This window comes from Sardina pilchardus, chromosome 24 (assembly GCF_963854185.1).
Source record: "Sardina pilchardus chromosome 24, fSarPil1.1, whole genome shotgun sequence".
Classification (NCBI taxonomy): Eukaryota; Metazoa; Chordata; class Actinopteri; order Clupeiformes; family Clupeidae; genus Sardina; species Sardina pilchardus.
The window spans coordinates 8,344,765-8,357,588 of record NC_085017.1 but is presented as its reverse complement, the minus strand read 5'-3'; the positions used below and the strand labels follow the sequence as shown (position 1 = coordinate 8,357,588).

The 12,824-nt window shown below is 39.4% G+C and overlaps 2 protein-coding genes across 3 annotated transcripts in view; one reads left to right on the top strand and one right to left on the bottom strand.

The window, feature by feature from the left end:
- Positions 1 to 919: 919 nt before the first annotated feature.
- On the bottom strand, positions 920 to 2,523 carry LOC134072805 (complement C1q subcomponent subunit B-like). The gene is made up of 3 exons (XM_062529661.1): positions 2,243 to 2,523; positions 1,561 to 1,683; positions 920 to 1,463 (listed from the first exon to the last, which is right to left on the bottom strand). The coding sequence occupies exons 1-3, from the start codon at positions 2,490 to 2,492 to the stop codon at positions 1,180 to 1,182; spliced, it is 657 nt and encodes a 218-aa protein (XP_062385645.1). The 5' UTR covers positions 2,493 to 2,523; the 3' UTR covers positions 920 to 1,179.
- Positions 2,524 to 5,965: 3,442 nt separating this feature from the next.
- nup98 (nucleoporin 98 and 96 precursor) overlaps positions 5,966 to 12,824 on the top strand; it is a 57,286-nt gene continuing 50,427 nt past the window's right edge. For both annotated transcript variants that reach the window (XM_062528857.1, XM_062528856.1), the window contains exons 1-2: positions 5,966 to 6,134; positions 9,388 to 9,501. In XM_062528857.1, the coding sequence (XP_062384841.1) occupies positions 9,420 to 9,501 (82 nt within the window). In that variant the 5' untranslated portion in view covers positions 5,966 to 6,134; positions 9,388 to 9,419. The remainder of the gene's footprint in view (positions 6,135 to 9,387; positions 9,502 to 12,824) is intronic.

Below are 12,824 nucleotides of genomic sequence, written 5' to 3'. Positions count from 1 at the left end.
ACTGTCACGTTACATACAAACTGCAAAATACAGACGTTCAGATCATAGTAACGTTTAGCATATGACAGAGGTGTCATTTAGCTAGTTAGGTAGCAGTAGGCTAAGAAAAATAGCAATCTTTCAAAGTTAACGTTCATCAGAATCTTGGGATATGTCAGCTTGACAACGGGAGATTAGAACTAACGACTGGCTTTTGGCCATAGCAACTATCCATTTAGAACTAGTAACCACAGTTTGAGAAATTAGCTGAAATGTGTCTGGGAAAAGTAGTTCTACAAACAATACTCTAGCGATTAAAACATTTAAATTAGCACCGTAAACGAACACAACCCAAGTGGCAACAGTGGAATAAGCGGGATAATGGACTTCACGCCGTGCGGTTATTCAAAGTTAATGCACTTTTCTAGACGGAACGTCCCTCCGCTTCGCGTCGGGCCGTATCACCGTCTAGAACGTGCATTAACTTTGAATAACCGCACGGCGTGTCGTCCATTATCCCGTACATCAAGTACTGAGTCCTTCATTCTGAGAATTTCTGAGAATTCTTAAGGATGCATTGTTGGATCCATATACGTTCAGAAAACACCCACAATCCTTTGTGTATGGACAAGGTATTCCTTCCTCATTTACTTCACAAAATGAATTACGAGAGGCTAGGACCGGAGGAGGGAGGATCGACAAAAAGACGAATGAGAAGGGCCCTAAATATATGTAAGTAGGGAGATCACTAAGACCCGCACTCCATTTCAGCAGGTGGCGGTAGTGCACCTAATATTGTTTAACAGTACATTGCATTTACATGCAATGTAATTAGTCTACATAGTATATTATTGTGCAGCCCAAATCATCCCAGTCTTATTCATTTGCGATTGTGTTTCATGAGGAAATGAGAAGGATTGAATCAAAGCAATGAGGCACGTGATGTGAAAAGATGCAATTTATTGATAAATGAATGTTTGGTTACTTTCAATAACGATGTCAGAAAGATGCTATATGTAGTTTTTAATCAACAGTACTGTAGATAGAATATGTATTCATTTTTCATTTTTTTTAACACGCCCAAGAAAAATATATATTCCTCTTGATATTCATTTATTGATTGATTGATGGATTCAATAGGACCAGCTGAATCAGAAGCGGACCAGAAAACATCAACAGAAAAGAGAACATCACACGTCACTACACTGTAAACAGCAAATGGCCGATGAAAGTGCTGTGAATATTTCCATTATCAAACACCCAGGTGTGGACGTAGAGACGCACGTACACCTGATCCCCCTTCTCTAGCTCTAGGGTCATCCCATTGGTTGCCGTCTCATAGCGATGGTGATTGAAAGCATGATTGTACACAATAACCATCGACTGGCTGTTCTTGTACAATCTGAGACCCATGGGCCTGGAGTTATGATTATGACCAGAAAAGCTGAAGTAGTAGACTCCTTTCACTGGTGCAATGAAGATACCTATCACCAACACAAAAACACAATGCATAAGACAAAATACAGTTCAAGCTCACCTTCGTTGGTAATCTCAACAATAGCAACAGTTTGCCAGACATACCAGTTCCTGGATTGTATGCATTTCCAGCATTGGCGAAGACATTCTTGTAAGCCAGAGTAATTTCAGTGTTGTATGGACCCAGATTCCCATGAATTCCTAGTGATGCCCCAAACGCTACTTGATCTGAAACACAAAGGACAGGATTTATTTATGTCTGTGTCTCTTTGCTACAGTTCAGATAGTCAGAGGTCAAAATACAGTAGATGTGTAGTATTAGTAGTGTTTTTAAGAATTTCCTTAAATATTTAATATTGCACATTTCAAGTAATATATCAATCAAACTTTTGGGTTTGTTCAAACGTTGGGTTGTTATGATTAGATTTGTTTTTACTTAAAGGTATCCGATGCAGTTTCAGGTATTTTGGCGACTCTATAGAGTTGCTGAATATTTACATTTATATGTATAAGGAAGTCTCCAAAGAGCCATATCTGACTAGGTAATGTTTTGCAATTGTCGTGAGATGTCTCTGAGTTGCTGTCTGCCGAATTGCACCTGTGTTAATGTGCTGTTACATTAAGGTAAACATTTTGCATTGTGCTGCTTTAACTAGAACACAAACTTCAGTTTGATTGAAATTACCAATACATTTTTCCATTATTATTGTTGTGATCTTTATGTTAACAGATTTTACAAATGCACTGTGCATTCATATCCTAATACGCAGTACATGAGCTAGGCTACCTGTCCTCCTCTGCTCCTCCAGCTGACCCTTGAGAGTGGACACAGTGTCCCGCAGCTCCTGCAGCTCCAGCGCCACTTTCCAGCAGTTGATGTCGGCCACCTCTCGTCTGTCCCTCTGGCTCGGCTCGTCCCCATCGCTGGTCTGCTGGAGGGCGCTGGTCTCTGGGTCCCGGACTGGAATCTCTGCTCCACATAGAGAGCAGGGCAGCAGCAGCAGCAGCAGCACAGACAGGACACTCTGCATCATCATGCTCAGCTCAGATTGCTCTCCACACTCAGAGTTCTCATGCCCCTTATATACAATGGAAAGCAGCTTCACTAGACTGCTAGTCTGCACCGCATCAAGGAAAAGCATGAGGAAGCAACAAATAGAAAAATCCCTTTTTTGATTTAGATTGGACAAGTTGATTGGACATGTTGACGTGTTGAGGATGGTCATCATGCATTATGCTGCTAGTCATGTTCAGTGGCATTTGTCCTCTGGAGGGTCATCATGGGTCATCGCAGCTCAGCCTGTTTCCCCCTGACCAGGATCTGGACACTCTGGCACCTCCTGACCAGCACCAGTGGACTGGGCAGACAGGGAGTCGCTAGAGTGTGGGGATACATGTATCATTGAATTTCCGTAATATTATTATTATCAAAATTATTCTTATTTGATCATGCGGCTCTTCAGAATGCTGCTGAAAGCTCCATTCAAATGAATAAACCATCAAAATGTTCGGAGGTCCGATTTTACTGTATAATGACCACTGCAAAGATATAATGACCGTCAACGGCAACAGGTTTTGTGCTTCTGAACTCCTCTTCGTATCTGGGTCCTATTCGCCATGTCGGGACTTTTTTCTTTCCGATAATGGTAAGCGGACAATACTTGATTAGTAGATAGTAGTCGTAGAAGTAGTAGTAGTGTTTTTTTTTTTTTTTTTTTTAAACAATCCTGCATTCGTCTGTAATGTTTATTCATACCTCGTTTACACATAGGAAAAACACAAAAATGTTCATGCGGTTTGGTCTTTCATTGACACGAAAATTGAGGTTTTATCACTGAAAATGATTATTTCTGATACCCTACCGTACCCTGCTCCATATAAACGTGGCCTCAGTGTTGTTCATGTATGAACAGCCCCATTGATTACTGGTCTGTTGTGTGTTTGGGTACTTTTTAGAGAACCCAAATACTGAGTCCTGCACATGCCTTCTCCTCCTGTGAATAATGTGTGAGATACAGTACCTGTTTTTTTTCCCTGTACAGGTATACATGCACCCTATTCAGCCATGTGAGCATAACAGACAAAAAAAGCCTTATCGCAGAAAGGATATACATGATCTGGCAAACTGACACTTCTGCTGAATCTTGTTTCACAGGCAGGTGTTCTGGCAGGTCACTGAAATGTTCCAGATAAACAAGCGTTTGATGTTCAAGGTTCCTCATATCCATGCTGAGCTGGGAAAGTCAGCCTTTTGCTATAATGCCCTTACTTCCTGGAATAATCTTCAGCGCATCGTAAAAATGAACTCTCTACATTCAGATCAATTCAGATAGGCCTATGTAATAACAAACCTTCCAACAACACTTTGTACCTGTTTTAATAATAAAAGCATGTTTATTATTTGTACCTGTTTTAATAATAAAAACATGTTTATTTTATTTCACATTCATTATGATTATTTATGAGTACTCGTGTCGTGTTATCATACAGCTTCTCAGAATGCTGCAGAGCGTTCCATTAAAATGACCAGGCCTTCAAAAGCGTTCAGAGGTCCGATAGTTCTGCATAATGATCACCGCAACATTAGGATGACCAGGGCTCTGCCCTGATCAGCCACACGCCCGGGCCGGTACTGGGCCAGATCCGTGTTGGAGTCAGCTGTTGTCTGGGATCAGAAGGGAAGCTAATGCATCATTCATGGTTTTGATTAACATCACATTTGATTCAGCCGTCACAGTGAGCACAGGGTGGAAATAGACATGGACGTCTGCATCTCTCTCTCTCTCTCTCTCTCTCTCTCTCACACACACACACCACACACACAGACACACTACAGTACACGCACGCACGCACACACACAGACACACTACAGTACACACATACACGCACACACACACACACACACACACACACACACACACACACACACACACACACACACACACACACACACACACATGTACACATATACACTAACACACACACACACACACACACACACACACACACACACACACAAAGCCCTCTGTAGCCCACCAGACCAAGTGTAAATGCACAATCAAAACTCTCCAGTTTGGTCGGTAATCTTGTTACACACACTTGTTGTCTTGTTATAGCACTCTTAAAAACAAAAATCATTAATGGCGGAGCAAGATACTTCATGAGAAGCCACTTCCTAGAACCCGAATCGCAAGGGGGGGGGGGGGGGGGGGGGGGGCTGTTTGATGCTCATTGAACTCAATCCAAATCAAACAAGCTAATAGGCTAACTGAACAAAACTGAACAAAACACCATGCCTATCTCTAGGTATGGTGAAGGGTGTGTGATGATGTGGGTCAATTTTAGTTCTAAAGACCAAGGGAACTTTATCAGGATGCATAGTATCCTGGATCCATGAAATAAGTGGCCTTTACAGTAAAAATAAAAAACTGCCTAACCCTATGTGTTAAATTCCCATAGGGTTACATAGGGGTGCCAATATTTTTGACCCCAGTATTTTGGGAAGAACATTTATTTATTTATGATACATTATTCATTCACAAAGAAAATTGGTGTGTCCTTAAAGGTTGGATTTTTCCTAATTTTATTACTTAAGCCATTAAAATCAATTTCCAAAAGATGATTTTATATTCCTCTTTTTAGTCAACTTTAGCATGGGGTGCCAACAATTTCAACCATGACTGTATATGGTTTTGTATCATTTACATGCTAAGGATCTTTGGGTACCTGCACACGTTGGAGTGAAGGGAAGGAGGAGGTTGATAAGCTTGCAAAACAAACACTAAACAATAAAATATTACAAGTTCCCTACAGTAAGTCTGAATCAAAGGTATTCATTAAATGTTATGCAAAATCAGCATGGCAAGAGTGTTAGGATCATGATAAAGGGAGACATTTATATAACATGCAGCAGAGAGATTGGGAGGACAGAGTGCAGGAGTCGGAGAGAGGAAAGTATTAGGCTATCACAAGATTAAGATTAAGAATAGGACACAGGACTATTTTATTTGTGTATAATATAGAAACATCCAACGGGGAAATATCATCAGCCACTTGGAAACTGTAGAGCACATTTTATTTCATTGCACAAACTAGCCTAGATTCTATTATTCTGTTTGACCATTTTGAGTGACTGAAAAAGCTGATTTCTTTCAGTCATATCACTCAATATGGTCAGACAGAATAATTTCACATTGCAAGGTTTATTAGGGAAACATCCAACATTTATCACTTAGGCTAATTATTACGTTTCTGAAAGACACAGAATTAGCCAAAATTACGTTGTTATTATTATTATCATTATTATTACTATTTATTTATGTAGGCCTATGTATGTATTTATTTATTTGTGATTTAAAAAAAAAAAGTCAGCTAGTTCCAAAATCTCCTGATTCACACTCCAGCCCAGTCGGAGGCGGTAATGTGCCGTTAAGTTTGTTTGCCAACCGCCATTAAAAAAGATGAAGCAGAAGAACTTCCAGTTGTCACTGTGAAGCATGCGCATTGAAACTCATCATGCGAAAGCCCGGTCTCAGTATTGTCGTACTTTCGTAGTGCTATATCCGCAGAAGGCCGTAATTTATTTTTTACTCGAGAGAAATACCTATTTTCCTCCTATAATTGGTGATACTATACAAGAAAAGACGCGCACGGAGATTCTTTCTACTCACTTACCAAGGGTAAGTTCCTTGTCCAATCGCGTTATTAATCGAACTGTTGTTTCGTTGTTCGTAATGTTAGCCCCAAGAAGCTAACGTTAGTTAACAAGTTATTTGCCACTGCTTCAATCCTGTACTTCAAGGATGGTCTACATAATAATATCGCTAATGAGATTACGCCGATGGCGTATTCTGACACCAAATTGTTTCTTAACTTGGCTGCATAAAAATGTTACGAAAACATAGCGTTAACTCAACACATTAACGTTACATTACTGATAACATCTGCCCACCTAATGATAACGTTACTTAGCGTTAGACGTTAACTTAGTAACCACATGTGTACAGAAAGTAACGTCAACAGTCAGTGTTGTGCAAACGTTAACATGCTTATCTTGTAAGATGGCTAACTAACTTTATATACTGTTAACTAACGTGAACGTAAGAACCTATAAAGCTAACGTTACAATAATTTCTGTCATATCTTCTGACCTAGCTTAGCTATTATAGCAATAGAGTTTCGTTTCACTAACGCAAGCTAACGTTAATGTTAAGGTAACGGTTGCTGTTTCTCCCTCAATGAAAATACGTGATATTAACTAACTTGGTTACCAACTCCTGTCTTTGCCATCGTTTAAGATTAAATATGAAAATGAATGCTAACGTTGGTGTGCTCTGATGATTAGCTAACATTGGGGCGCGGATTGAAATGTTAACATTACTCTGTGAAGCTGCAAGGACAGGAGACAACGCGCAACCAACAAGTTGATCATAACGTCAACGTTAATTTGCTGGGAATGGGCCATAACGTTACATTTCAAAGGTGTAAGTCAGTAATGAGTGTTAGGTTAAGTTTGGCTAATCAGTCGATCATGATTGTCATGAGTCAGACGAACCGTATTATTAACTTAAACAGCTAAATTTAGGATAAAATCCCCGAGGTTATTAGGTTAACGTTACCGATTAACGCCAGAGTAAAACAGTATAGCAGATAACATTAAGGTTAATGTGAGAAAGACATTATTAAGGTAGCCTACGTATCCAGTCCTCGAGGCTCCTTGAGGTCCAATGAATGACACTTGCCGGACAATACTTAACACAGACGACTAAAGTGAGAAAAATGACATGAATAGATAACGGAGGTTTTCCCAGGGCAAATACGGAAGCAATGTTTTCTGTTTTAAAACGGTGATTTTGGTTTTAACATTGTAAACGTGCCAAATAACTCCCCCTTCCCGCTCTTGGATACAAACTACTGACGTCAGTAGCCCATCGCCATATGGCCAATCCGCATCTAGTGGTTTTAGAGAATTTGCAGACCGGAGGAGTGCATGTGTCAAGAAGACTGACCGAAAGTATTTTAGGCCTTGTATTTGTTTTGAGTTGACCTCCCTGAGATAAGCTGGGCTACATAAGTAGGCTACAACAATTGTCAGTGAGGGGGGGAGAATGGAATTTTGCTGGACAGTAGCAGACCATGATAAATAAAAGCATGTGGGACAGAACAAGTAGCCTATCTAAAACATTATATAATATATAATTTAAACTTGCTTTAATCAATTAATGAATTCATTAAATAAGCAAACAAGCAAACAAATACAATGCAGATATAAGACAAATGCATCATCAATTGTGATTAAATGTATAATTTAAGAGTGCATCTGAAAATGCATTTAACTAGATTAGGAGCAGGATACATTTTACATCATCTGAAAGTTGGTTCAGGGAGGAGCTGCATAGCATCCAAATGCTGCTTCGCCATGTTTAGCTCTGACCAAGGGGTTTATTGAAAAATGTTTTTCCTGAGACATTCCTGTTTTTTTTTCCACTCATAATCAGGTGCACAGCATTTTCTACTGGATGAGCAAGGAATTACTGCAGTAGATTGATTTAGGATGGTATAATATTCTACTGTCTGGATAAGTGAATATTGTAGAATAATTCCACACTAGTAGTAACAAAGCTTTGCATGGCCCCAGAAAATGATGCCGTTTACAAAGAAGAGCTACTCATGATTCTAACTAAGTGAGGTCTTTTATATCTTTTATAAAACCAATGCAAAAAGTAGTGCAACTTGCTTGCTATAATTATACTTTTGCTTCAACGTGAGCTTTGACTACTTTTAGCTATTAAAAATTAAAACCTGTCTCCTAATATGCTTGCTCTTTCAAATAGGCCTATCAGAAACATGCCATATTGTTATTGTGTGGTGATTAGTGATTGGTAGATGTTCAAGGTTGAGATCCAGCAGACCTGACTGAATTGTTACGCCTGAATGAGAATCCTAGAATCTTAGACATTAATATATCATTGCAAGACATTTACCTCTTCTGTCATCCAAGAATGAGTTCATTCAAGCTATTTTTTAGAAAACCTCTGGAATTGCATCCACATATTGTAGTGCACTATGCAAAAAGTTAGACTTACATACCACCGATGCAATGACATTAAAGCAGTGTAGCCTAATAGTTTGAAAATCAATATGAAACTTGGGCTACTACCGGTAGATAAATTGGGCTACTAGATACTTAGTTGGCTATTAGTAATTATGCAGGTCACAGAATATAAATTGTTACAAAGATATGAATGGCTTACAGGTAATATGAATTATGAAATATATGAATGTATTAAACGTACGACATGATGCTCCAAACGAAATGCACAACCTCACAATAAAACAACGATATAAAGGCCTGCCTTGAATACAAGCCTGCCCCAAATTAAGCCCCCCCCCCCCTGGTTTATTTAGATTTTTTTTTTACAAAAAGTGCAATGCAAAAAATTAATCTGTAAGAATAATAGTAATTATTATAACTCCACATGGGATTCGAACCGCTTGTAAATTAATCTCTCTGATTGGTGACCCGCCACGCACCTGTTCACGCCACAAACCAACCCTGGCCATAATTTATGGATTTATTTGAGTTGACCTCAATTAAAAAATAAAATCACAACTATTTTTGCAATTTCCGCTTCTTTTTTATGCAACAAATGGCTAAAAACACCAGAAAAGTTGTCGCAAAATCAGGCATTTTAGGTCGCAACAATCTCAAAAAAAATCCTTGAGAAATCCTGGAGGGACCGATTGGTAGATGACAGCAAATATTGTGTCGTGGCCCTGCAATAGTATGACATTTATACCAATTCCATCCCTACTTTTCTAGGTTTCAACAAAATAAAATCACTTACCTACCAGTGTAATCTCCATAGACAGCAAGAGGATGCTTACGTGTATGTGTGTGTGTGAATAAATATTTTTTTTCCTCCCCAAAAGGTGTAGGCCTATGCTGCTGGCTTTACTCAAAGATGTTTAACAAGTCATTTGGTGCTCCGTTTGGAGGTGGAACTGGGGGATTTGGTACAACATCCACTTTTGGCCAACAACAAAGTAAGTTGGATTTAAATATTTGATTACACTTGACTAAAATTTGAATACACACAAAAAAAAGCTTAATGCCGTGCTTTGTCCTTCATCAGTTGGTATTGAGTCATTCCATGTGAAATCAACAAGTACCTCCCACTCGACCCTCCTCACATTTTCTTTGTTCACTGATATGGTGTGCCTCTCAAAACAATGTCCGCACGCGAAAATAAAATTCCCACCGAAATACTCAAAATGTAGGATATATATCTGCAGTAATGTTGCTCAGTGCACTGATACTACAAAAGCATCACAGTACCCTGAAGTTAAAAATGTCTCAACAGCTAATTTTATTAGTATCGATACTTATTACAGTGTTTTGTAGAAAGATGTGTGTGTGCATGGCATGCTTCTAATGCCTCCCCTAGCCTGCGGTTCTTCTCAAACACACACACACACACACACACACACACAGCTTTCAGGCTGCAGTTGTCATGCCGTAAACAGCAAGACATGGCTGCTAGTTTAAGTGATGCTGTGGCCGCAGAGCAGCAAAAACTAATGAGCTAATGCTAATCTACCAAGGCTATGGGATTTACTGTATTTATGGTCATTTGGTTATTTTCCAGTAGAAACATCTCCGCCTATGTAGCACCTATGTACACCAAACTTTCCACCAAACTTGGACAGTATATTTTGATTTCCTAGGTAATCCTTTAAACCCTCTGTAGTTTTCTTTTAATCTTGTTTGTTAACAAAATGAAAGAATAATTTTACACCTGGCTTTATCATATGTTCTGATCCATCTACCGAAAATATATGCAAAATTGGGCATATTTAATGAGAGAATGCCTAATTTGCATAATTTCGCATACACATTTCAAAAACTTGTAATACATGACTTGTAAGTAATCAACTGAGGAAGTTTCATGACGATATCTATTATTTAAGTTACCCTATTCACCTGTAGTCTGTCTCTCACCTTAAAGGAATAGTTCTGTATTTTACACTTTAAGCCCGTTTTCTGTATTGCCTAGCATGCAAATGAGTGTTTGACACCGAAATCTCGACGATTGATCCTGTTTCTGTAATTTGGCTGCATTAGAATGATCTCTGTATGGCTTTAACATTATTCGCTACGGGCATGGTCTGTTCTGTCCTTAAAACGCCTCTAAACGTTCGTTTTTTAAAATGTGCAACTTACGAGTGGTTACTGGTCTTCAACGATCCTCTATAGCAAGTTTTGCAGCGAAATACAGCTTCTGTCATCTTTTATCAGGGATTTTCGAAATCCCAGAAGTACTTTTTCAGATACCTGACAACCGTGTGTGCCTAATATAACACAACAGAAGTTGAATTTCGCTGGATTTATACTTGCAAAATCGTATCTTATTTTGGAAACGGGGGAAATATAGGCTACTAAAAAAGTTGTGACTGGTCGGTACGTCAATATTGTGATGCTGTAGGGACAAATGGCGCTGATAGGGGTATGTGCCATTATTTCATCCTAACCTTGCTGTCAGTGTTTAAAGGTCCCATATTTTACTTACTTTTCATCAAGTTAGAAGATACTTCTGGGTTGCATAGAACAAATCCCTGAATCTATTTGCACAAAATTCCTCTCCGATTACACATCATCAGCAGCTTCATTTTTGCCAGTTTCAGTCCCACTCAGAATAGGCTGTTTCTGAGGCCTGTAGAGATGCGCGGATAGCGGTTACAGCCGCGGACTGCGTGGTTAAACCGCGGATCGGGCGGATGACCTTACAAAAAATAATATTTTAATTAGATTCGGGCGGGTGGCGGTTGAACCGATCAAATGAAAAATATAAGCTACATTGTTAAATATTGTTAGGGCCTACTTACATCCGATAAAAACGTGCACACTTTTCAAAATCTCATCAGGCAGTAATTTGTTGTGTCTAGTTGTGTCTATGCAGTGCATGCTGCTTTGTTTACTATCAGAGATGGCAACACCGCCAGTGAATGTGCGTGACAAACTCAAAGGTAACAACAAGTTTAAATTAAGTTGCCTGTGGTAGCCTATGTTTTGGTCTGCAGAGTGCAATAAGAAAGTAGAAGTTTATTTCTTGTATGTAAGGCCGGCTGATATGGATTGCACTGTCTGCCTGGAAAAGACGTGCACTCGTGCAGTCAAAATTAACAGGAGTCTTCAGAACAGGCTCGTCCTAGTCGTGACTAGTGCAGAGTTAATTGGCCTAATGAGAATGGCTTGTTGTTATTCTATTCGGACTTTCTTTCTTTTTGTATAAAAAATAAAGGTGTAATAGCCATTAATTAGACTAAATAGCTGCATCTTTCTAGAACAAGAGCTTTCTCGCGTCGCAGCAGCATCTTGGATCATCCATAGACCTTTAAACAAATAGCGGATGGCGGGCGGGTTCGGTTCTGAAAAAACGTAGGTGCGGATGGATGGCGGACAGATGATCAGTTGTATGATGCGGTTGCGGAAAGAATAATAGTCCATCCGCGCATCTCTAGAGGCCTGTTGCCTTAAATGCAAATGACGATATGATAAAATGAAAATACAAAAAGTGTATAAAAAAGCATATATTTTGACATGTATCTCACCACAGCAAGCTGGCTGCTCAGCATGCCTTTCATGTGTAACCATGGTGGAGGGAGAGCAATTTAGAGATATATGTGATCTATGCCTTACAGAAATAAATGCCATTTTTATTTAGTGATGAAAAATGACTGACTTTACCCGAGTTTGCACATTGACTTGTGTGTGCACTCATGTGTTCCTTTGTCAAGCAAATTGGGATGCAATATGAGTCTTCAATTGGATACCATGCAGGAATTTGCTTGGATCTCAAAACCGGATTATGAACATGCCTTTCCATAGAGAAACACATGATGGTGTCAGTCAGTGTCATGCAAATGTGGATAAAAGTAGAATATCTGGAATGTTAGCTTTCATTTTGCGCTAAGATTATGCTTCTACTGAGAGGGGTTCTTGTGTAGTAAGATTTTTATTGTCAGTATACACCAATATATGTCATTTTGAGTCCCTCAAGCCAATGGAAGCCAATGGAAGTGCTTGCATGACTTTTGAGGGATGTTTAGTAGGGTTCTTGCGGTAAATATCACTGAAATCGTCTACTCCTTGGCTTCAACCATATCTACGTCACATCTTCGAGGCTTGCTGTAGGCTCGAGTTATTGTCAATCAAAGCTGAGGTGCCTGATTGACAGATTGTTTGCTCAATTCTCTGTGGTTGCTGATATCTCGAGATCCATTGGTTGCTCAGACACAGAGGTGGGCTCTATAGAATCGGAATAGTCTCACCAAGACGGCAATGTGCGTTATGTTGCCCTGTGATGAAC

Bases quoted from the DNA above. Each gene is read 5' to 3' on its own strand.
- LOC134072805 (XM_062529661.1), bottom strand. From the start codon at position 2,492: ATGATGATGCAGAGTGTCCTGTCTGTGCTGCTGCTGCTGCTGCTGCCC. The intron at 1,684-2,242 runs GTAGCCTAGCTC...TTTGTGTTTCAG, and splicing joins GGAGGAGCAGAGGAGGACAG to ATCAAGTAGCGTTTGGGGCA. The intron at 1,464-1,560 runs GTATGTCTGGCA...TGTTGGTGATAG, and splicing joins TGCATACAATCCAGGAACTG to GTATCTTCATTGCACCAGTG.